The 25,373-nt window shown below is 43.4% G+C and overlaps 1 protein-coding gene and 1 pseudogene across 1 annotated transcript; one reads left to right on the top strand and one right to left on the bottom strand.

Moving 5' to 3' along the window:
- Nucleotides 1-372: 372 nt before the first annotated feature.
- Nucleotides 373-25,373, bottom strand: LOC136645163 (microsomal triglyceride transfer protein large subunit-like). The gene is made up of 18 exons (XM_066621405.1): nucleotides 25,307-25,373; nucleotides 23,486-23,673; nucleotides 21,692-21,826; nucleotides 18,911-19,018; nucleotides 18,238-18,354; nucleotides 17,219-17,358; nucleotides 16,749-16,902; nucleotides 15,395-15,552; nucleotides 14,224-14,392; nucleotides 13,291-13,398; nucleotides 12,977-13,189; nucleotides 11,383-11,597; nucleotides 9,963-10,063; nucleotides 8,986-9,107; nucleotides 7,999-8,223; nucleotides 7,426-7,550; nucleotides 5,106-5,276; nucleotides 373-514 (listed from the first exon to the last, which is right to left on the bottom strand). The coding sequence occupies exons 1-18, from the start codon at nucleotides 25,371-25,373 to the stop codon at nucleotides 373-375; spliced, it is 2,658 nt and encodes an 885-aa protein (XP_066477502.1).
- Nucleotides 14,971-15,090, top strand: LOC136646697 (5S ribosomal RNA; annotated as a pseudogene).

Genomic DNA, 25,373 nt, shown 5'->3' with positions numbered 1-25,373 from the left:
GGTGGGTCACAAGCCAATTTCAGGTGGTTCCCTATTCATTTCAATATTTTATTTTTAATATATTAGACTTGATGCTACCCTGATAAGTGACTGCAACAGATCTGTACTTTTAACAGGCTACTATGAAGATGCTTTTAACAATGATAGTAAATGGGACTTACTCCTGGGTAAGTGTGGGTAGGATTGCAGCCTGGGATTGCTAAAAATTTTCCTGCTTGATGATGTCACTTCTGGTCATGACATCACTTCTGGTGGGTCCTGACAGATTCTTATTCTAAAAAGTGCGTCCCGGTGCTAAAGGAGTGAGAACCACTGGCTTAGACGGAAAAAGAGAAACAAGAAGTCCAAGCCAATGTCATGTTGATGCTACATTTATTGATTCCCAAGCAAGATTTTGCACATTTCAGAGTTGGCTCTATGCAAGGGAAGTTCACGTCCAGGGATGGTGGCTTGCCTTCCTTTGCGGACAGTCATACTATTCTTTGCAGAAGATTCTGTGACCAAGAAGAATTCTCTGTGAGGAGAAAGAGATAAGTTTATTAAGATAACTTCTGACTTGGCATGTAGTCATCATAGGATGGTGTTTGGAATCCCAGTGAGTGCATACATGTGAACAGGTTACTCTGACCCAGGACAGGCATGCAACTCACTGGCGGGCAATCTGGGGAAGCTGCTGAAGCTGGATTTGAGCTTCACTGCAGTTCACAGAAAGATCTGAAACAAAGAGCATTGCAGAAGGAGGTTCCATCTGGAGGAATCAATCACCCAAGGATGCCCTGAGAGTCATTTTGCATTGAGCAACTTCCTGCAAATCTTTTGCCCCAGGTAAAATACTGTTAGGAGAACATTAACATCTGTAGTCCACCTCAAAATGGATGAAAATGGCACTTCAAAATGATGAAGGCAATCTTAATGTGCCTTTGCTTAGGTGACACCATACAGAACTTCAGAGTTTTTCTTCCCTTCCTCCGCGAACAGGTTTTTGGTGGGAAGATTTTTATCTTGGGAAACTGTTGGCAACTCCCAGTGGCTCTTTAATCTGCAGTCTATCCTTCCGAGACAATGATAAGGGAACAAAGCTCTGGGGAAGTTATAATAATATATGAGCCTGCCAGGCTGGACAACTTCAAAGGCAGAGGCATGATGCAATTCCTGTTCTAAACTGCAGGTGCTGCTCATCTCGCATTGCTCAAGTGCTTAAAAATGCCACAGCTTCTTCTCTAGGTACAAGTTTGTCTTCTATAGAAAGCAAAGGCTCTCACTTGATTGAATTAGCCCTGGGAACATTGCCCAAAGGCTTCTGATGACATCCAGCCACAGAAAAGTGCTCTGGGTCTATTTATGTCAAGAAGCATCCATGCAAGATTAATCAGCGATAGCACAAAACAGCAGTGATGTTATGTCTGGTGGGAAATCAATCTTGGCACTAGAGGTGGCAGTCAGGGTACCACAAAAGGGATTTATTGCCACAACACTATAAAAGATAAGGCAGCATTCTTTCTTTGTGTGTGTGTGTTCTCGGGGAGCATTCTCTTAATGCTCCTTAGTCTGGTTTCACCCAAGGCTCCCATTAACCTTCTGGTGACCTTTCTAGACGGTGTCTTAAAGAGGACCTGCTTTAACTCAGACTGTTGACACTGAAGCCATTATCACTGGTTACTAAAGCCAAGGGTGATAAAGTGTGGGGATATCCCAACTTTCTTCTGCCTGTTGTTTCTGTATACTTGCAAAACTCATGTGCTTGTGACTCAGTTAAGCTTAGGCTATAACTGAGTCAGAGCTGGAAGTGGGCAAGGATTTCACTCAAATTCCAGTATTAACAGCAGCAATGGTGACTGGTGGAGTACAATACCATCATGTCCATCTGAGAGCCATTTCACACATTACACAGTCACAAACCCTGGTGTGACATAAAGAGGGCTGCAACTGCATTCTGATGAGAGCAACTGTGTGCATTTTGGTTTCACATTCATACTCATTTTTAAATATACGCCTAAAACATCTTAGGTGACAACGTCTAAGTGTCATTTTCATCCAGTGCAGGTTTTTGTATCTTCTGCAGCTCAAGTGCGTTTCAGCGTTCGCAGATTTCAGTTGTACGGCTTCTGTGATTTTAATTATATGAAAGCTGATCAGAGAAGCCTGCTGGATGAAGGAGCATGATATTTCACGACAGAAATAAATAAAAATAATGTGCGAATTTGTCTCAAGGCATTTTCATGAAAGCACATTAATTGCTATTGCTCCTGTGGGGTTTCACCCTGATTCCCCTCCCCACAAAGGAAGAGTGAGGTGAGATAAAATTCTGCCCACCAAAAGCCTCATTACATCAGTGCTAGCTAGTGAGGGATGGAATTTTCAGGGTCAGAAATTTTAGTAAGGGAAAAGGGTTTGGGGTTACTGAACTCCCTTCTGAAAGCTTCCATTTGCATGACCTTCTCTTTCCCTTGCTTTGGTGCCATTTTAAAAATACAGCTATCTTCTTGGTTACCAGGGGTTGAGCCACCAAGGAGGACATCTCAGTGTCACAAAACCAATCAGATTACTTTATGTGGTAACGTCATGGAGAAGCCAAATGTTGTCCTCACATTGCCCTCAATCTGAAGCAGGTCAGGAGATCATTTCTGAGGCAACCAGACCAACATTGCCTGTTTAGCCAGGCCATGCTGTCAGTTTGCCCTTGTGGTTTAATTCTGCCAGGACAGTATGGCAAAGCATAGGGTGTTGGCCTGGTGACTTTGGTGGTGGCCTAAGGGCCCAATCCTATCCAACTTTCTGGCACCGGTGCAGCCACAATGCAGCCCCCGAGGTAAAGGAACAAATATTCCCATACCTTGAGGAAGCCTCTGTGACTTCCTCCCCAACACAGGAAGCAGTGCATGGCCCATTGGCATGGCCGCACCAGCACTGGAAAATTGGATAGGATTGGGCCCTGATTCATTCCACCTCCCTGTTCCCCCCCCCAACTCAGAATGAGGGCAACACAAGATTTTCCTTTGCTCCCACTAACATTGCCACATAGCCAAATAGCCAAGGTGCCATGAGGTGATCATATCTTCCTGAACATTTTCAGGTCCTTATAAACATTTTCAGATCCTTTGCAATTTCCACTCAAATTTCTAAGAAGGAGGATGCTTTGAATGTGGGGCATGAACACCTGCACAATAACTGTTAATTTGCAGTACAGGCTTGTAAGTGCTTTCAGTTTCCAAGAAAGTCACACACAGCTGTGCTGTGATCTTGACTCTAGTTAATATTGGCTGGTGTAATGGACATGCACAAGATACCTCGAGGAGATAGGATGTGGTGTCAGAAGTGGCCCCTTTAAGGGTTAAGGCCTGAGCATTCTGCAGGGAGTGTGCTGCACACCTGCAGACACTTGAAGGCAATAGGGTCCTCAGGCATAAAAGCACCTGATGAAAAGAACGTTGGGTGTGGATAGCAGGAGGAAAGCTTGAGGACAGACTGGAGTAATGGAACTGTGGCTGGACTGATTGGTGAATGGACTTTGGAGACTGCTGGGGACACTGAGATTGGTGTTTGGTTGCCATGCCCAAGACCTGTGGAGGACCAATGTGCTGCTGTGGTGGTGGGAGGAGCTGCTGGCAGGAGAGAGGAGGAAGGAGGACCTCTACAGGAGGAACAGGCTAGCTATCCTGGTTGTGGGGACCAGCGGTGCTGCAGGGCAGAACCAGGGTCATTCTTGGGGAAAGAAGGGGAGCTAATTAGCTCAAAGTGGGCATAATTCTCCAGGCAGAGCTTGGACTGGGAATCTGGCAGAACAGCTGGTTGAGATGATGCAACTAATCTCTGCTTCCAGTGGTATAACTAATGACTATGTATCCTGGTGCCAAGCTCAAAATGATGCCCCAGAAGTGATGTCACAACTGGAAGTGATGTCACACGCAGGCTTTTTTAAAAGTGAAAGTTGGGGGGGGAACCCATCTCCTCCCCTCATCAGCTCACCACCTACCTGCTCTGCCACCTCCCCCCACTCAGTGGCATAGCTAGGGCATCTATCTGCTACCTGGGATCAAAGAAGATTTTGTAGCCCCCCCCCCCCCCCCCGGTGACAAAACCAAATTTTATTAATTCAGTAAATAAAAAGTGTTCCCCTTATTGGTTAGAGACAGTGTGCTGGGGTGAAAAGAGATGATTATTCTCCCTTTGCTAAATATAAGAGGAGCACCACTTGTAAAAGTGCTTCTTTACCCAGTCAGCAGGGGTAACTGTCTATATAGCTGACATATTAACACCTTAATGGTTCCATGCTGTATCATAATAACATCTCATTGGCTCTCAGAAGAATCAGTCTCATAGGTCAGTTTTGAGTTAAGAAACTCCACTTTTTGTTCCATAAGGCAGTTGTGTTTTCATTTTCTGGTTAATTGGCCATAACGTTTGCTGGAATACAGATATTCCAATGCAGTTTATTTCACTGCATTCTGTATTAAATTACCTTTCCAATGATAACATGATGGTATTATTTGTACATACAAGGGTTTTCACAATTTTGGCCATTAGTGTCACGTTCAGCTTGTTGCCCCCCCAAAGCTTGTTGCCCGGTGCAATTGCTACCCCCTGCACCCCATTGGCTACACCACTGCCTGCCTCAGTAGATTTGCATCCAAAATGGACTGCAGTGTTCTCTCAACACCCTGCAGCCTTTCCTATGTCACTTCAAAGGTTCAGCCATAAAACCAATTCTCAGATGTAAAAAAGATCATTCATTATTAACTGATTACTGAGCACCTGATGATTCATAGCTAAATGTATGAAGTGCATTCACTGAAAAGTATTATATTTTTAAAGCAATATGACACTTCTATTTGTGGTGTTTGATCTGTGATGGCTCTTTCACCTATGCTAGACATTGCTTGAAACTGTCATCAAGAGGAATGAATATACATGTTTGAATAGGGCCCATAGTTGTTACTCAGGGACAGAAGACATGGCTGAGGCCAGTGAGAGCACCTACCCTCATATGCCCTATGGACAAGTCACTAGGGTTCAGGAAAACATTGCATGCCTAAAAGTATTTGTGACAATCCTTGGTTCATACTCCAGCTAGAAGTGGATCTCATGGCTTAAGATCTGTAGCTCACCTGTAAGAAGCTGGCTGCTCTGTAAACTGCAAACACATCAGTATGGGACTGTCAGAAAGTCTTGTCATAGTGTTAAAATTCGAAGCCATTTCTACCTCTGTCTGGCTTTGGACAGTGGCTTGAAAGATTGGGGCATCCATTTCTGCTTGGAAATCAATAGTTAGGGCACCCCTATAATCAGGAAGGAAAAATGACATTAGCAACACTTTTGAAGGAAGTTGACTATCCCTTGTTGGCAGCATTTGTGTGAGCAAGAAACCATGCCATAGTTTAAGCCTTTACAAGTGTGTCCTTGTTTTTTAAACATTCAATAGCAACTAGACTGGGACCATGACAGGGGGGAGAGGGATTTGACCCTACCCCGCCCCCCACCGCAGTCCTCACTCTTATCTCCCTTCCCACAGGGGAGAGGGGGAAAAAAATTCTCATTGGTGCCAATGGAAGAATCCCCCCCCTTAGCAAACAGAAGCCATGCAGTAGGAGGGGTGGAGGAGACTTAAAATGACAGAAGTTAAGATAAATTGATCAAATGCAAGATGGCAGACTGGAGGAAGTACAAGATGAGAGATAGTATCTAGATTGAAACAATAACAAAACAAAAACAAAATAACAACAATTAATTTGGGCATCTTGCCAAGCTGGTTGTGCTGGAAAGTGTTAAACGAGATTCTGTGCTATCTGCCCTCTTATTCATCAAATTGGCTTTAACGGATCAGTGTGACAAACATGTCAGTCTCTTATTATAACTGTGTTACAGTTGGTAGCTATTTTTACCTCTGATAGCTTTGATAAGAGGGGTTAAGGCCCAAATCCTAACCCAATTTCCAGCACTGGCGTAGCTGTGCCAATGGGATGTGTGCTGCATCCTGCAGTTGGGGAGCACTCACAAAGGTCTCCTCAAAGTAAGGGAAAGTTTATTTCCTTACCTAGGAGCCGCATTGCTCTTAAGTCGGTGCTGGAAAGTGGGTTAGGATTGCACCCTAAGATGCATATGGGCACCAAGAGTTATTTTCCATCTGCGGAAAGGTTCAAACCTGTTAGCACAGTAAATATCTTGTGTTCTCTTTGTCTGGCTCAACAGAACTTAGTTTTTTCTCTGTTTATTGGAAATTCTATTTCTAGAAAAAAAATAGCACAGTCCTATCTTCAGTGTGTGCTGGTGGAGCGAGTGGCATTGCTGAAGTGCTATAAATCACTTTGTGACAGCTTTACAATTAGGCATGCTGGTGGGAAGGCCAGAGTCTTACTATGTGGGCCGGATGATGCCACTAGAACAGGTAAGTTCTGTGCTGTGCCTCACAGGGGAAGGGCAGGAACAAGTGTGGGTGGATTGGGCCCAGGAGAGGGCAGGATCAGTGGCGCTAGTGCACACCTTATATCCTATCCCCCTTCCAGGGCCTGACCACTAACACTGGTCAATACAGACTTGCAAAAGTGATATCCCTGGCACGGGTCTGAGTTGACCCATAGTGATGGCTTGGGTTTCCCTGGGGCAAGAGGACAAATGTCCTTTTACCTGGAGGAGATTTCCTGCCTGCTAAATTCATCTGTGTGATGCAGTGTGGTCCATGCTGGTGTCACTGCATCAGTGTCAGGGAACTTAGGAAGGATTGGGCTTTAAATGAGGTATGAAAGGCTACAAGTGTTAAACCTCATATTATTTACTCCTGTTGTCCTCTCTATCCTCCTCTTCTGAATGCTTGCCCCATCTATCTCCAAAGGTTCTCATAAATGCTGAAATCCATTAAACAGAGGCAAAGATGCCAGAGTCAAAACAGAGGGATCAATCCCAATTTTTGCATCAGATTTATTGCCCACCTGGAATAACCTTTCTACAACTATCTTTAATTCTTTCTGCCAAGCTGGTCGACATAATGGCTTCTAAAGAAAATAATAGGTTTGGAATCTAATTAAAGTGTACTCACACCAAGAGAGTTCCTCAGCCAATAAAACAATCACATTTGATCAGATATTCCAGGACATCCAACATCAGTGTTGGCCTTTGGTTCTCAAGTGCCACATCTTCTGGTTGGCACTGGCTTTGGGGCTTAGCATGGCATTAAATGGAGATGGAGCTAAAGCTGTGTGTGGACAATATGGTTGCCATATTAAGCACATTGGACCTTCATATCAGCATTGAAAGCATAGCCAGGTAACTTTGAGCAAAGGTGGAGATGGAAATGCAGTGGACAATGCCAGACAAGAGAATATACCTTGCATTGGGTTTTCCTGAGTTGATATAAAGCCTTGAGTTATTGAAGTTTGGCCAAAGCACTGGGTACGCTGTGCTTCGGAGGTGACTAGGCTCTGATTCACATACCTTGTTTTGGTGCTGGTTTTGAATTCTTGCTCCCACATATTCATATCAATATCAGCAGAAACATCTAACCCAAGTCCTCCCTGGACATTAATCATAGCTTGCAGACCAGATTGTAAAGGTATTGCCTGCACAACACAGGAACATTCAGTTACTGGATGATTCAAAGGTTCATGGGCCCACAAATTCTATTAGTACCTACACATCATATCCTGAAAAATCTGATCAATTTTACAGTTTGAATACTCACTGCTCAATGCTAATAGCTATAACTCTCAAGTCTCTAAATCATGAATCTAAGGTCGCAATCCTAACCAACTTTCCAGCACTGACATAAGGGCAATGCAGCTCCGAGGTAAGGGAACAAACATTGCCTTACCTTGAGAAGGCCTCCATGACTGCCCCCCAAAGGCAGGATGCAGCAAATGCTCCACTGGCACAGCTATGCCAGTGCTGGAAAGTTGGTTAGGAGTGCGCCCTAAGATGCATTAAAAATGGACAAAGCCCTACTACTACTGTGTGTCAAGGCATCAATGACATTGATAGATAAAGTGCTAATAGACAAAGGGATAATACCTGTTGGTGATCCATCAGCAAGGTGTTCCCTTTGACCACATTTGTGGGCTCTCCAGAGCTTGAAAAAATCTTTGACATTAAGTCTGTGTACCCTTGGAAGAAAGTAACTGGTCGCAACTGGACATCAAGCAGGACAGCAGACATGCCAGCCATGAATTCATACTCATCTTCCTCTGCTGTGCCACCTCCTAGGACACCCTCTAGTCCTTTCGCTTCAATCGTTATCTGGAAAAATGCAAGAAAAAAAGTGTGATGCACAGGGCTATCTCAGCACCTGCCATTTCAGAGCATTTTGTTCTTTATCACTAACGAGAATGGTCACTTTCTCCTCCAGATTCCAGTATGAGAGCACATTTGTCTTACTTAGGAGCAGAAAACCTATGAATGCATTTCTATTCATATCAGCAACGATCACACCCTGTAGCACAATGCCTCCACTCTTGCAATAATGCCAGGTGAATTGTCACACTATGTTGGCTGCAGGCTTGGGCTAGGGTGAAGAGACAGATGCCACGATGACTCGCACACATAATTAGCTCATGTGTGGCCTTACAACCCAATCATGTTGAGGCATTGCTTGAACAACTGCATGGGGAGTGCCATAAGAGTGGACCACTGACGTCAGTGGGAGACACTGCTCTATTTCCGCAAAGCTCCAGTTCAGCAAAACTAGCAACCAATTTCTCCGAAAGGCTTTGGGAAGACATAGAATATCATCACAGACCTAAACATGCTTTTGTCAGGCACTTTTCGACCAATATGTTAAATGGGAGCAGACCAATCTAAATTCTCCAAAAGGATGTAGACTAGGGGAAATAATGTCGCAATTGGTTTATGGATGGATAATTCTTTTATGGAGGATTGCAAGGGCATTTGGGAAGACATTCAGAAAACAGAACACCATGTTGTCATGTGGGGAAGATGAGTCTCAAGCATTTTTCAGGATCAGGTGGCAGGGGAGCAAAATCACAGTATAAAGCATGAGACCTGAGCTGCTTGGAGGTGGTGACCATGACTAAGGATATTGAAACTGGTCATGCTTTTCCTGAGGAGGCCAGATGCTGAGAACAACAGCTCCATACCAAAGGTGGAATGTGCATCATTGGTTTCTGAAAGAGAACAAAAGAGAGAACCCAGCAGGAAGGTCTGTCAGGACCTTGTTATAAGAAGAATTGCAAACACCTCTTTCAACTGCTTTAATAAAGGGAGGGCAAACTGGGAATTATCTAACTGGAAATGAAAAGGTCCTGGCAAGTTTTCAGCATATGAAAAAAGACTGATCATTCCTGGAGAGATCCTATGGGGATGACTCTTGATGAGTCATGTGACTTCAGACTCCCCTGAAAAGTATCATGTATGAGATGACATGAAAGTTCTATGCATAGTATATATATAGTCTGTGATGTATGCACAGTGTATTCACACATGCAAGTCACCCCTAGATGTTGCAGCCATCGTGATGAATACTCATGTGAACCAGTCTCACTTGCAGCCTCACAGCCCTTCCCTCTATGACACGACTGTAATAGTGACTCAAGGAGGTGGGAGCACCATCATAGATTTCAAAGAGGGGAAGCAAAGAAGATCTCAGCAAATTTTACAGGCCATTGTTGGGGACATTGAGATTACATGGACAAAACAGCAGCATGGTTGACATCCTAACGACTCAGTGTATAGAACCAGAAATGTACATTGGACATGTAGGTGCTCCTGAAGGCTAATCAGAAGGAGTCTGACCCCTCTGCCCTCCTCAAGTGGCTCTCACTGGGTATGTGAATGCATTTGGTTGTCTGGTCAGTTCATATCTGTGTCTTTGAGATTCTTGTGTGTGCATCATCAAGGAAAAAGTAACTGTGGTGTTCAGATGCCCCGACAAGTACTAATTGCTAATTGAGACCGGTACATAAAAGGCCATGAACACTTTCTATTTTTTCTGAAGGATATTAAAGCGGACACATGCTCACCTGCCAGAGGGCCTGTGAAGGAGACAGAGCTGCCAATCTGGGATGAAAGGATGTGGTAGTTATTTATCTGTGGATCTTTCAGAACCTCTTTGATCACTTGCCTGGAAAAAAAAAAAAGCAGGAGAATGTGAAAATGAAATTAAACCAAAAGGGGTAATACAGACCAGCTGCAATTACATGTGAAAGTGACTTCTCTTGGTAAAGAAGACTCCTGTTCCTACTGGTGTGATTTGGTAGCCTGTCACTCTTCATTTGATCTCCACTAGGCAGTGCAGGGAATAGCAGCACTCAGGCCTACCAGGAAGTTTGAGTCTCTGACTTGAGAGGAAGAATTTTCTCCAGGGAGTGCTGCTGGCTGCATTTATGGATTATAGAGCAAAAGGAAAAGATGGTGGCCAACTCCAGTGCACAGCAGCCCACTTGAGGGGAGGTTACCTACCTGTTCTCTTCACCAGCTATGACACTTCACCACCAATGACACTTTAGAGGTGTCATTGGTAACAGAGCACATGAATGTTTGCACCTCTGCAAGTAAATTCTGCAAGTAAATCCTGTCAGCAGCATTTTCAGGAAAAGAGCAACAGATCCTTTGGCCTTCTTCATGATTACCCAGGCTGAAGGGCCTGTTCCTGTGGTGCAAGAATGTGTGGACCTGCCAAGTTCTTCAGGCTGAGAAGGCTAAATGTGATGTGGATGATTCGAGCAGATACTCTCATATGTGGAGGGCCAAATCCCTATATTTTCCTTCCCCTTTTTCTTAAGGGAACTAATTGTGCCTTTTAGACATCTGCATACATGGGTTGCCTGCATGGAGAGCTCATGACAGACTACGCGATGAGTGTGGTGAAAAAGCGTGTGTTGCCTGTTGTTTGGCTATTATTGGTAGAACTGGATGCTGTATTATTATGGACTGACTCAGCATGGATGTTCTTAGATCTCAGAGTCTGCTTTGCAAGATTAAAGGCCCAGACTAAATTTCTTGCACATCCTGTTCAGGGATTGCAGGTGGTGGAACTGGAAATTATCTCTGCCTTGGGCTCTTGAACAGCTGCTACCAGTGGCAATTCCAAGCTCAACCAACCAATGGCTTGACTCAATAAAAGGCACACTTGTCCAAAATTCTATGTGCCAGCAGTAGCAATACGCCTGTGAAGCCATATCTGATTGGCTGTTAAAAAGGGAGCACGAAAGAAGCAAATTAAAGACCACATAATATTAGACAACATTCAAAGGCAAATTGACTGTGTTTATCTTACAAATGACAAGCTACACCTGCTGAAATTCTCTTTCCTACACAATTGTTAAAGGTCCAGGATCCCTAAAGTTGAAAGTCTGCCTACCCTTGCTCTACAGAATTGTTAAATGTTCAGCAGCTCTGAAGTTGAAAGCCACCCCTGATGTGGAACAAGGATATTTTTACCAGGTTGGATGATGATGGGAGTGTATAATTTTTTGAATTTTGGACAATAGAAATCGTGACATTTCTGGCTCTAGTTCTCTGGTGGCCAAGAGGATATTGGTGAAGTCCACCGGTGATGGTTCATTATCCAACAGGATTTCTGCAGCAGCAAGCCTTGAAATTTTTGAGTAGCGTTTCTGAATCTGATGGAAAATCCGTTTCATTGCCATTTTAACCTAGAGCCAAAACACAGGTATAAACATTTGTTTCCATAACATACAACAAATGCACAGTATGCTAAAATTTGCTTTAGAACCATAACCACCTGGTTTCAAAGTGTAATGTTTTGATATGACAGCATTGTAACTAATTAAATATTGGGGAGAAATGAGATTTTAATTTAAGCAAACCAGTGGCTACAACTTTCTTTCTGACATGCTAGTTTTCAATGCGCAGGGTTTAAAAAAATGATATGCAGGAATTATTGTTCAACATGAAGCTCAGAAGCTAGCCTTGAATGTATTTGTTTCCTAAAATGGTACATTCCCAAGAAGATTGTATACACCACTGTTTTTTTTCCCCTTCCCCTGAACATGTTCTGACCTTCTTAATTCTTCAAGGTGGGGGGAAAAAAACTTTTCTGTCTCCAGGTTCAGCCTGCAGGAGAGGGCAAGGTGTACACTAAGAGACAGCAACTGGCCCAAGGAGACCCAATAAGCTCCATTTCTAAGCAGGGATTTGAATCCAGGTCTTCCTGATTCACATGCAACACCCTAACCCAGTGGTTCTCAAAGAACCCACTTTTTTTAGAATGAGAATCTGTCGAGATCCACCAGTAGTGATATCATGACCGGAAGTGACATCATCAAGCAGGAAGAGTTTTAACAATCCTAGGCTGCAATCCTACCCACATTTACCCAGGAGTAAGTCCCATTTAGGATAATTGTTATAAGAACATAAGAACAGCCCTACTGGATCAGGCCATAGGCCCATCTAGTCCAGCTTCCTGTATCTCACAGCAGCCCACCAAATGCCTCAAGGAGCACACCAGGTAACAAGAGACCTGCATCCTGGTGCCCTCCCTTGCATCTGACATAGCCCATTTCTAAAATCAAGAGTTGCACATACACATCATGTCTTGTAACCCGTAATGGATTTTTCCTCCAGAAATTTGTCCAATCCCCTTTTAAAGGCATCTAGGCCAGATGCTATCACCACATCCTGTGGCAAAGAGTTCCACAGACCAACCACACACTGAGTAAAGAAATATTTTATTTACTAAACCACACACTGAGTAAAGAAAAATAAAATATTGAAATGAATGGGGACCCACTTGAAATTGACTCATGACCCATCTAGTGGGTCCTGACCCACAGTTTGAGAAAGACTGCTCTAACCACTACACCACACTGACTCTCAAGCTAGAGAGAGGAAATGGGAAATGGCTGCAGCTGAGGTTTTTTTTTTTTAACCAGACATGAGACAGAGGGTGAATTATGTTCTTATGTATTATTATTCACACAGCTCTTGTACGTCATGGCCTGGAAAGTTTCATTAGAGAGTCCTAACAAGCGCTTAGGGAGAAAGCTCATTTTGTAGCAAGACCATTCCGTACCGTGCTGGAGATGTGCTGTGCAGGGTACCTTTGTAGTGCGGAGACTGCTGCAGCGGAAACAGAGGCAGAGCCTTCCTCAGTGTAACGCAGGAGGGTAGGGATGGCTTCGGGAAGCAGAGCATTGCTCAGGGACAACAGGTAGACTATCTTCTCTGAGTCACTCTTGGCGTCGTCTAGCCTTTTCAGGACAGTCTCTATTCCTTGCCTTACGTCCTGTTTGATTTGAGAGACGGAAATAAAAAAAATCAACCACATCCATGTGGTCAGGAGGTGGAAGGTGGAAGTAGATTGTCTGTGGATGGGCACTGGCTCACCTCCAGCCCACACAGTTTCATCTGACACAACTTGCCAACCAGGCTGCCAATGACAATATACCCTGTTTCCCAGATGGATGCATCTGCTTTCTTCCCATTCAGCTTATCCTGGAAGACAAAAGGAAAGAGGTTAGAGCAGAGCAGAGGAGAGAGAGAGAGAGAGAGAGGACCGCCAATCACCATTCTCTGTACCTTCAGAATCAAAGGCATGCGCTACCTCCTGCGTTTGTCATAGATTATTGCTTAGGGCCAAATGAGATGTTAGCCTAAATGCACGACAGGCCCAATGCAGGCTTTAGTTTTCTTTATTATTCATGTGTATGGGGGTGGAGGGGTGGGAACAGTGAAACCTGGCAAGACCACGGAGAGTGTGTATGTGTGGTACTTTGTCACCAGTGTAGTTTTGATTCCAATGGTGGCCCTCGCTCAAACTCTTTTTAGTTTTTTAAAAAAACTTCAGTTGATCAAGGAGTGATGCTGAAGAATAAAAGGTGATACTCCAAGGGGTTTAAGAAGCCAGGAGATCATACAAACATGCTCATCAACTTGTGAGCATTCAGAGGTGAATGATCCATCATGGATTAATCATCACAGATGATTCCTATCATCTGATGTGAACTTCAACACCATTTGTCTCAATAGAGCCAGAACAGATCTTCTCATGAGAGCCATCAGGTGGCAGAATCCAATGATGGAGAATGCATGTGTGAACAAGCCCTAGAAAACAACTAGCATGTATTCCAGGTTTCCAACATGCCATATTCATTGTTTACCCTATTTGCATACCATCCTACCCAAAGGCAGAATACACACTGTCATCCTATTTCAACCTCACAGCCACTTGCCCACAGCCACTGAGGAAGCACCATTACTGAATGGGAATGTGAAAGTACAACTCAAAATGAGACATGAGCAAAACAGTTGCCTTCTTACTAGGACCAGACGCAAAAGATCCTTTGAAGGACGTGGAGAAAGAGCTGCCGCATAGAGGAACTTCTGCAGCAAGGGCGTTTGCTTCCAGCTTCCAAAATCCAGGAATTCAGACAGTGCCGTCAAGGAAGCAGCTGACTGGGCAGCAACTGCAGCTTCCACATAGAAAGGGCTAAAAAGGGGGAAACAGAGGATCAGGGGTGCTGCAGAGAAAGGAGGAGATTTGCTGAGCACTTGGGATAGCCAAGGCAGACGCAAACAGAAGATTTAGAGGCAGGCGAAAAATCAGGGGAGAAGCTCTTTGTGGAGTCTGAACCCAGTACTAAAAGATAAGGCATATTCTGGAACAACAGGCACTGAAATGGAGTCCTGTGATGTTCTCAGCAGCCCGTGCTTGTGTTCCGTGGATGGTGATGAGGAGGAGGATTTTCCCTCCTTTTCTGTTAAAATAACTGCAAGTGCCTAGCAAAATTCAAAAGCGAATGCACTAAAATTACACAAAACAAGGTCAGAAGATGTCTGCAGTTGTGTTGGTTAAAATAACAGAACACAGCGTAGTAGAATCTGAAGGGCTCTGTAGCAATGGCCAGTAATTTACAGGGCCAAGAGAGAAAGAGGAAAGTTCTCCATTGTCCATGCAAGCGTTTGCTTACACCAGTGATTGTGGGTCGGGACCCACTAGGTGGGTCACGAGCCCATTTCAGGTGGGTCCCCATTCATTTCAATATTTTATTTTTAATATATTAGACTTGATGCAGCAACTGTTACCCTGCACATGCTGGATCTCATCTGATCTTGGAAGCTAAGCAGGGTCAGGCCTGGTTAGTACTTGGATGGGAGACCGCCTGGGAATACCGGGTGCTGTAGGCTTATACCATAGTCTTTTGAGACTGAAGGTTGCCAACCAACCATCACTGTGGTATGTGACTGCATTTAGGGAAATGTTACAGACCTGTACTTTTAACAAGCTACTATATATATACTCTTTTAACAATGATATTCAGTGGGACTTACTCCTGGATAAGTCTGGGTAGGATTGCAGCCTAGAATTATTAAAAATTTTCCTGCTTGATGATGTCACTTTTAGTCATGACATTACTTCCGGTGGGTCCTGACAGATTCTCATTCTAAAAACTGGGTCCCAGTGCTAAATGTGTGAGAACCACTGGCTTACACCATATCCTCTGGTGCTTTCTTCAACAGCAAGAGAATATCCCTCTTCTTGGCATCACGCAGCATCCGGACGACTTTCTGAAACTTCCAGGTTGTTGGTGCTTTGTTAACATCCATTTTGACCTTCCTTTTAGCAAGTGTCTTCAAATAGGTTTTGAGCTAAAAATACACACAACCGCACACTTATAGATAAATGCATACTTAAACAAATGTGCTAGCCTTAGAGATGCCACTGAATCTTTAGGGGACACAACTCATCAGAACTTTTCAGTTTTCATAAAATCATGCAGAATTGGCATTTGTATCTTGATTGAGCAATGGTTTGGGTTATTTGTGTAGATGGACTTCAGTGGACATTGGCCCAGTAAAAGGTATCGTGATAAAGCTATTTTTTTTATCTCTATAAAGAAGTATACTTACATATAGAGTAAAACAAAATCAAATCTGGACAAGACAGAAGTGATAGAGATAACTTCCCTTGAAGGAGAATTTCAAGGTGCTCCAGAACCCATCCTGCATGCCAAGAAGTGAAAGCAGCTTGGGCTAGTGTGCTAACTGTATCCTTTACTGAATCAGTCAGACCTGACTATAGTTCTCCACACATTGATTACACCATATTGGCCATGACACAAGAAATATAGGCCCCAGCTCCACATTCTTCCCTTCCTCTCTCTATTTCTGTTTAATCACTTATGAAGTTTCACCTTCCTGTCACCCTACTCCCAAGGAGAACCAAGTGACAAAGTTTCCCTGGATTGTACCACTTGAAGCTGGGGAAGGGGGGAGTTGAATTTTGAATGCTCCTCCACAAACTGTGGGAAAATAGCATATCAGGGAGAAGTCTGTGCTGGACTTCTCCTTGATGAGGTAGTTTTCTGGGTGCAGAGAGCTGTCTTCATGGGGAGCACTGAAACAATATACAGTCTGAAATTGTATAATTCAGGGGGGAGAAGGGTTTATTACTTGAATGTATTAATTGATCTTGATTCTGATAAAATTAAAACTGCAAAATTGATTTGCATATTTTGCCTATGTTCCTTGTGTTTAGTCTTTCATTTTTTAAATATTGCATATTCAAGACAACAATTTTGTTGTTTCAGAGTTGCTCTCTGAAATAAATCTTAAATTCTTAATAATGTAATAAGAAAATACAGATTACTACTACTATTAATGATAATAGTTTGTCCTTCCCCAGGTAGGAACATGATAACAGCTCCCATTCTGACACTAGATTCACAGTTGTCAAGAATGGAGCCAAGGGATGAGGTCACAACTTCGAAAAGAACCCTGCATTCTGCAGCTGACTTTGCACCTTGGTTACTCAAGACCTAACCAAGATTTTTGCTGCCACTCACTGTTGGACACTGTGTGCAGGGCCTCTTGAAGGGCTCACTCGCCATATTAATGCGCTGAGGTTTTCCTGGTTTCAAAGCCACCAGAGCTTCCTGCAGACTGTTCCTATGAACTTCTTTCGATCCAGGCACTTGAGTCACAAGTTCAAGATGTTGCCTGAGGAGAGAAAAGGAGTGTTACCTTCCTTCTGAAAATAGCTGGGTCATATGCTAATACACTGGAGTCAAGTGAAATAGGTATTGATTGTTGGTGAAGACCTTGGAATGTCAAATGATGCAAAGGGGAACACTGAGAAATGAGGCGGACGCCCCTCAGAAGCAGCTAATTTAATAAATTTGTTTCCATTCAGCTCCATTTGCTTTTGGCTTCAGCATCAAGGAAATCAAGACTGCAGAGGACTTCATTGTCTCATTCCATGGAGTAATTTACCTCAAACATACCATCCTATTGGATGTATCGGAGCACAACTAACCTGGAAATAATACTGACTCCAATGGAAGACTTCAGGGTTAGAGAGATGACGTGACTTTCCTCAGACAATACGGAATTGATGAAGCCTCCCTCCACTGAGTAAAGGCTCTTACTAGTTGGTTGCCACAGAATTCCAAAAATCTGTAAAAAGGAAATGTTTTCCATTGGATTCAGGCTCTACCACTGAGGACTGCTGGATGGCATTGTGTGGACAGTTTGATTTATTACAGTTTAGATATTGTTGCTCATGTTAAATGGGCAGTATTTACAGTAGAGAAACAATATCACTGTCTTAGACATCAGGATGTGGGAAGGATGGAACCCCATCAGCAAATCCCCTCCCCATGGTGCCCCTCCCCTGTCCCCAATGGCACACTGGGGGCTATCACTGCCATCTGTACTGACAGTTCAGAAGTTGGCCCAGCTGGGTGGGACTTCTAATGGATGAGGGCCCTTCTAATGGTCAGTGCCTGCATTGACTGATCCCTGATGCATATATATCACTGCCTTGAGCATAGGTAAGGTGGTATATAAATAGTTTAAATAAATAGATTTGTATTGTGATGATTACACATTTTCCAGCGAATCAGTCTATGAATATTAATTAAATGTGACACTTGAAGTCATAGGCACTGAAAAAGAATTGGAGCTTCTTTTTCTACTTACCACTTAGTTTCCAGTTCTCAGGAACTTTCTGCCATGACATGACCCCTCCCCCCCATTTTTTTTTATTTTTTTTTTGCAACCATGAAGGCTAGAAAAGTTACAGTTGTGATTCTTGCAATAATTGGAGTAAACATACTGCATAAGATTGTCTTACAGCACAAGCCAATGCATGTCTACTCAGAAGTACATAGGTTCTCCATATCCATGGTTAGTGGTATCTGGAGACGGAGGCAGGAATACATTCCCTATGGATATGGGTGTGTGTGTGCCTTTAGTGGTTTCTGGAGACTGCATGCAGTATCTGGAAATGGTAAAAGACAGATATAAAATACACAGTAAAATAATGTGACTTGCTTTGTTAACAGAGCTGAATCCAAATTTTTGTCTTATACAGCTGTGTAGATCTTTTGTCTTCAGAACAGAAGCGTTGGAGACCACGTAGGTAACTTGACAGGTTCCAGAAATGTCCTCCTAAACCAAGCAAATGGGACAGCATGAACAGTGTTGCAGATGAGACATCAGGCTCTGTATGTGCAGTTCTGATGATCCTGTACACAGGGTATTCAATTGGTTGGAGCCCGTGTGTGTATATTGCAGTCTCCACCCAGGTGACTGTTGTTATAGATTGGATTGTGGTGGGTTGAATTTGTAAAATTAAAAAAAAAAAATCCCCTTTCTTCCAATATTTTCAAAATTCTCACAGAAAATATGGGTCTATGCTGATTTGGTGAGATGTGAAAGCAGTTGCTCCCTGATTTCAAAAAGTGGATACAGAGTGGGTACGTGATGGGAGGTAGCCAGTCAGAAGCTCATGGACCAATGGAATCAATCCATGGTGGTGTTCTTAAGTGTTGGCCTTATTTTGTGATATGTGAAAGTGCTTTTTTGGATCAAGTGAAAAAGTTTGGGTGTGCAAGTACTTTCCTATATTAGTGGTGAAATTAAGCTGCATAGGAATACCAGAATTCCAGGTGCCATGGTATTTTTTTTTGTTTTCTTCAGGGCTCAGTGAAACTCTGCTTTGTACCTCGGTCACTATTCCAGGCTGTGTCTGAAACTGGAAAAGGCTGACAAGGCCTCGTTTCAACTCCACCATTAAGGGCTTTCCTGCTTGCTCTTCATAGATGCCTTCAACCTGCAAGATGAAAGCAAGCTTATGAAACATAATCCAAAGGGAGCTATTTTGATAAATAAGAAATCCTTGCGTCAGAGGCATCCTGAGGGCAGGTTTCATCCGCTGCTGCACATACCTTCAGCAGCTTGGCATGCCAGAAGTTTGGGGGTGATATAACTATGTGACCTTATTTCCCCCCGACCTTCTGGGCTATCACATTATATAAATGCAACAAGCCCACCTCCAGGCCGCCTAAGTTCTGAGCTCTTCGGCTTCCTCCAGGCCCAGTTGCTTCATGTTCTTGCTGGCAAGCAGTGAAAATACGATCATTCACAAGAGCGGGAGACAGCTGGGCCTGGAATGGGCTGAAGATTGCTGAATGGAGGCTCAGGCAGTGTGGTGTCACTTCCTTCTGAGAGTGTTAACTGGTGCGGGCCACACCAGGTGACACTCTCAGAAGGGAGTGACTGATCAATAATAATCTTGACATCAATAATCTTGACTACAGGTCCAGCCTATTTATACATGGATTTTTTATACACGGATTTGACTCAACATGAATGGCCCCTGCAAATGAGAAAGAATGTGCTGATCCCTGGAGAAGGGGAAAAATGCATCCCTTTAAAATCAGTTTTGAAAACTGAACAGTCCTTTAACAACAGCCTCCTTAATATGAGAGAGAGAGAGAGAGAGAGCACGCAGCAGGCTAACAATCCATCAATCCTTCTCTCTCCTTTGGACCCCTCCCTTCCCCCAGCATGTAAAAAAAGTGATCATTTTGCATTGGTGAAGGGAGGGGCTGAGTGAAGTGCTGATGGATTGTCTCCTTAATGACTCTTATCTTAGAGCAAGGGTGCTCACACTTTTTTGACTCAAGAGCTACTTTGAAACCCAGCAAGGCCCAGAGATCTACCAGAGTTTTTTTTACAATGTTCGCGCCATCATAACATATAACATTTATGTGTACAATGTATGTTGGTGTACCTTGAGCCCCACTGAGTATAACAGGACTTACTCCTGAGTAGACATGCCTAGGATTAGGCTGTGAGGCTGCAATCCTAGCCACACTTACCTGGGAGTAAGCCCCATTGAGTACAATGGGCCTTACTCTCGGTGTTTCCTCCCAGAGGCACCTGAAGGGGGGGGTTGGCACTCCACGATCTACTCATTTTGCCTCGCGATCTACTGGTAGATCACGATCCACCTATTGAGCACCCCTGTCTTAGAGCCAAAAGGTCTGCAAGGCTGTTTTTCAATCATTGGAGCAAATAAACTGTTTTTTAAATTGATTTGCTATAGTGCATTTTTTTATCCACAAAAAAACCAATTTTTTTTTTCCAAGTGAGTGCTTGGAATGGAACCCAGGCGAATAATTAGTCTCAACCTGTACTATAAGAAAATTCTAAAATAGATTTGCCACCCAAAGAAGAACACAAGACGACTTTGCACACTTTCAACCACAAAGCAATGTTCCTGCACACTGCATTGCATATTGCAGGGGTGGGCAAACTTTCAACTTTAAAGATCCTGAATCTTTAACAATTGTGTAGGAGAGAGAATTTCAGCCGGTGCAGCTTGTCATTTGTGAGATGACAAGCTGCACCTGCTGAAATTCCCTCTTCTATACAACTGTTAAAGTCCAGGATCCCTAAAGTTGAAAGTTTGCCCACCCCTGGCATATTGCAATGGCACATCACATATGAAGAACTCTCAACAACTTTTCAGTAGGGGGACTGATTAGAAACTCTAGGGGTGCTTCACAAATGCAAGTTCCTTCTTTGATGATGGCAGCTTTGCCCATGTAAATGGACCATCCCAGATCAAATGCCACAGACAGAACTCATGTGCATTATATTTAGTGTATACATTTCAGCTGCAAGTCATAAATCTGTGCCACTTGAAGTGAATCAAGACAATGCAATCAGTTCCATAGCCAGCATGCTTTTCTGAGCCTCACAAATTTAGGGTTGTATTCAAAGTGTGTGGTGGCTGTATAGCCCACCATACCCACATGTAAAACACAGTTGCTATGCCAATACATGTGTACTAGTCCAAGCTGTGGGAAGCAAATGCATTTCAGTAGAATGAGCCATTGTGATAACAGAAAGTTTTCCAAGAACTTTTTTTTTGTACCACTGAACTTTCTATTGCTCATCAAAACTGGAAACCAAGATGTCATGTGTGCATTATTTTAATTTCATTTATTTAATCCACAGTGTTACAGCAGCACATTCTTCATCACCTTCTGGACATTCTCAGCAAAAGCTGATCAATATCTTGATTCCGTTTCTGTTGAGAACATGGCAAGTTGTGAAACAGCTGGGTGACTCTGCTCTCTGTTGTGTAGGAGGCAAAGGAAGAGTCATGACCTCAACTGCCTGCTACTGGGCTTTCAGTGGTTACAGTGCAGAAGTGCTTATTATTATTATTATTATTATTATTTATCCCCAAAAGGGAGTAGCCTTTTCTACTACATTTCCTCTCATGAGACTAAGAGAAAGACTATGCTTGCAGATTCTGAAGGGAGTTCCATGTTACAGAGGCAAGCGTTTCAAAACTATATGCTGAGTAATATGATCATCATGCATCCTCCTCCTCCATAAGAATGCTGGCTATTGTTCATGAATCTGAAACTGGGGCACAGAACTGGGTTTGAACTAAAGATCATGGGCCTGCCTAGGAATATTAACATACCTTCCCATTATTCCAGTGGATGAAAAATGGCTGCTGCAGTTCTGTAGTGTTTAGCCAAGCCTTTGAAGTTGGGTTACTGTTGATAGTTTGGTTCTTCTTATGTTCTGGTTCATGATGGACTTGTAGATCATGGATCTGAATTCCCAAAAAAGGCAGGAGGAATAGGCAGATTAGATGGAAGGTAATAGAAAAAAAGACAGAAACTAGACAAAAGACAATGCCACACCCATTCTCATCCCCTTCCCACAAGCCCTTTACAAACACAGCTCACATCAGAGTCTCTCTCATCACCCAGATGAAGGCAATAGTGCTAAGTGCCTCCTGCTCACCGCCTCTCTTGGCCCATTGCCTGCCTAGCTTATCCAACTAGCTGAAGCCCCATCTGTTGTTCACTTTCCTTGAAGAGAAAGTGAAAGGACAATGGGGGCATGGTTTACATTCTCCTCCTTCAGCAGGGCTTTTGAGGGTCACAGTGGTGGAGCTGGAGGAAGAGGTAGCCCCTGCTGCCATCTCTACTGTGTCTCGCAAACTGGTTGGGTCAGGAGAGTGCTGGGAATGGGCAGGTTCCAGTTCCAGAATCCTCCAGCTGGTTTACAGAAAGTGGTGGCAGTGGAGGAGGTGCTAAAGGAGGACAAGGACAGTGTGGTATATACACTGCCACAAGGGACAGTAGGCAGCTGGCTGGCATAGGTTGACAAGGGGGAGCGGACAGCAGAATTTGACACAGTGTCAGATGGCAAATGGCTTGGGCTGCCCCCGTTGCAGAAAGGGGAGACATCTGATTAAGATCTTAGACGGCAGGCAAGTTCATGTGGGAAAAAATCACCTTTCAGATAGAAAAATACTAAGCTATATCCCCCCCCCCCCACTGACCACAGCTGCATTGGCAGAAGAAGCAGAAGTGGCAGGGAAACTAGCCTTATTTTGGGTGCAATCCTATGCACACTTTCCTGGGAGTAAGCCCCATTGACTAGAATGGACCTTACTTCTGAGTAGACATGCATAGGATTGGGCTGTACATCAGTTCCAAATCAATCCGGCATTACCAATTGCACATGGTAGGGCTGACTATAGCCCTCTTTATATATTCTGTAACCACGGAGACTCCACAATTCTGTGAATCTGCCAGTAAGACCTGCCCCAACATTCTGAAGCCCCAGCCCCCGTCCCATCATGATTGCACCATCCTAGGCAGGCTTTTGCATTCAGGGAGAGATCCTCCACGATTAGGGACACTGAGTTTCCAGCACTCTTCAGAGAAATGCTGTAAGCATGACAGAAGTGTGAGGACCAGGTTACTGGCACATTTTCAGACTTCTGACATGATGGAGATTCCCCAGTTTCAGAATGTCTGATAGGATTTATGTGACTGTTCCAAATGAAACAGTGTACACATGTTGATTCTACTGCTGATGTGTCTATAGAACAGCTATTTTCAATCTTTTTCATCTCATGGCACACTGATAAGGTGCTAAAATTTCCATCATTTTTCGACAATTGACAAGGTACACCATGGTGTTGACAAGGGGGGGGGGTTGCTCACATCTCCACTAATAAATTACCCTCCCCCAAAGCCCCAAACTCCCATGGCACACCTGTGGTTCATTCGGAGCACACCAATGAGCCACGTCATAATGGGTGAAAACTGCACTATAGAAACATAGACATACACCAATTATCCAAACATGGTTAAAGAATATCCCCAGAGTCAGTCAGTAGTAGAACACCAATTTCTTCTAGACGTCTGAACGACTCATTGGCTTATAACTGATACAGGACAAAGACCCCACTGACCTGGATATGGAGAAGCTGCTCCCTTTCATCATTGGTGTTTCTCCATAAGAGATGCACATCAACCAAAGCTTCAGCCCGGAGTTTGCTTCCCAGCAGAGATGGTCTTGAAAGATAATTTAGCTGGCCATGCAGGGAATATCTGTACTGATACAGGATTCCTGGCTGGAAAGATGGTGCTTCCAAGTTCTCTATAAAAGAGCCCTATGTTGACACAGCTTGAACACTTTCAGGCAAGATACTGAATGGCTGCTCTATCAATAAAATATCAATCCGTTATCATGAGAGCCCCATTGAGCACATCATCCTTATCCGTGGCCCCATCAGTGCCGCCTTGGGTGCCCTTCAGGGAGAAAGGCGGAATACAAATCCAATCAATCAATCAATCAATCAATCAGTGGCTGGATGGCTGACAAGGGATATGCTGGCATGAAATGGGGTGCTGTTGAATGTGATCAATCACATATGACATGTGTCACAGGTTTTGATCACCATTTTAAAATACTTGAGGAAGCACACATATTGTATAGAGTTGTTTTCCTTCTTTGATAAAGACAAGACAGAATTCAATGACAGGTCTCACTGTTTCCTCAGGGGATACTATTGGACATTACATATATTAATGGGTGGTTGTAAGCATTTTTAACCTCAATTCTAACCAAGCCTAGTTCAAAGTAAGCTCTGCTTATTTCAGTAGGATTTCCTTCTAAGTAGATATACTTAGGACTTCTGCATTAGAGCAAATCACTTAATGCAAAAAAATCCCAGGCACAATCCAGCCAAAGTTAACCAGTGCAAAGCTGCAGTCCTGAGCACATTTACCTGAGATCAAGAACTGGTCTAAATGATACCCCCACTTTGTGGTGAGTAGATGTCACATGCTATTGGGGTTCATTTAGCTCTATTATGAGATTTTACCCCTGTTCCACCTCAGAAATCCACCTCAGTTTTTCTGTGTTAAAATTAATCATGTGGCATTCATATAATATAGAGACCATGCTTCAGTCCCATTAAACTCAGAAGGCATTACTTCTGAATAAACATGTTTAGGATTGTGCTGCATTGATTATGCTTCACTGATTTCTATGGGAGAGATGTAGGCAGGTGCTTAATTCATCCATTGAAATCAATTCGAGTTCAGTGAGCTTAGCTCTGATTGGTCTGTGCCCTGTCTCATGCTGAGACAACTCTGTTCAAACTAAGCCCCCACAAATAATGCTAGTTGGAAGTTTCCCCTGAACAAACAGTGCAATGTCTTGGTACATTAAAAGATTTGCTATTTTTGTGTTCCACATTCAAATATTTATAGCTGCCAATTTTCTGAAGCCATTTCAATGGGAAATTCAGATTCTTCATTCTACCAAAGGCCCAGAGTCAATCCAGGGGTAAGTAAATAGAAAATGGTATAGCTGATTTGTGTCAACCACTTTGTGGCAATTAGAAGCAAGTGCTGTTTAAGTACTCTCTGTGCCATTTCATTTTGTATTTCTTTGCATGATCATACAAAGCAACAGATACTCTCCTGTTCAGGGAAATTCAGATATAAAGGCACAGAATTCAGGAGTCTGAAGCTGAGCTGCCAGAGGAGATCCACTGGCTGTTAGTTGCCATGCCAATAAATTGTACACAAAAGGTTGGAAATGTAAGTCTTTTCAGAAGTTTCCTCATTTTGGATGCTGCTTTGTAAGCATCCATCTGAGATCCAGAATGGCAATCAGCATCTCGCACTGGAGCACTTAGGGTAAAATTACAAGTGCTTACATCAATCTGGCACTTTCAGATTTCATGTCCTCTCACAAGCATAGAATTGTGCATCTCTCTTACCTTTTGCTGCACTGGGAAAGCAAAAGAAAAGCAACCCACAGTATTTCAAAGTTGCCTGCAAGTTCAT

This window comes from Tiliqua scincoides, chromosome 3 (assembly GCF_035046505.1).
Source record: "Tiliqua scincoides isolate rTilSci1 chromosome 3, rTilSci1.hap2, whole genome shotgun sequence".
Classification (NCBI taxonomy): Eukaryota; Metazoa; Chordata; class Lepidosauria; order Squamata; family Scincidae; genus Tiliqua; species Tiliqua scincoides.
The sequence above is the reverse complement of the archived record's forward strand: the minus strand, read 5'-3'. Positions and strand labels throughout refer to the sequence as shown.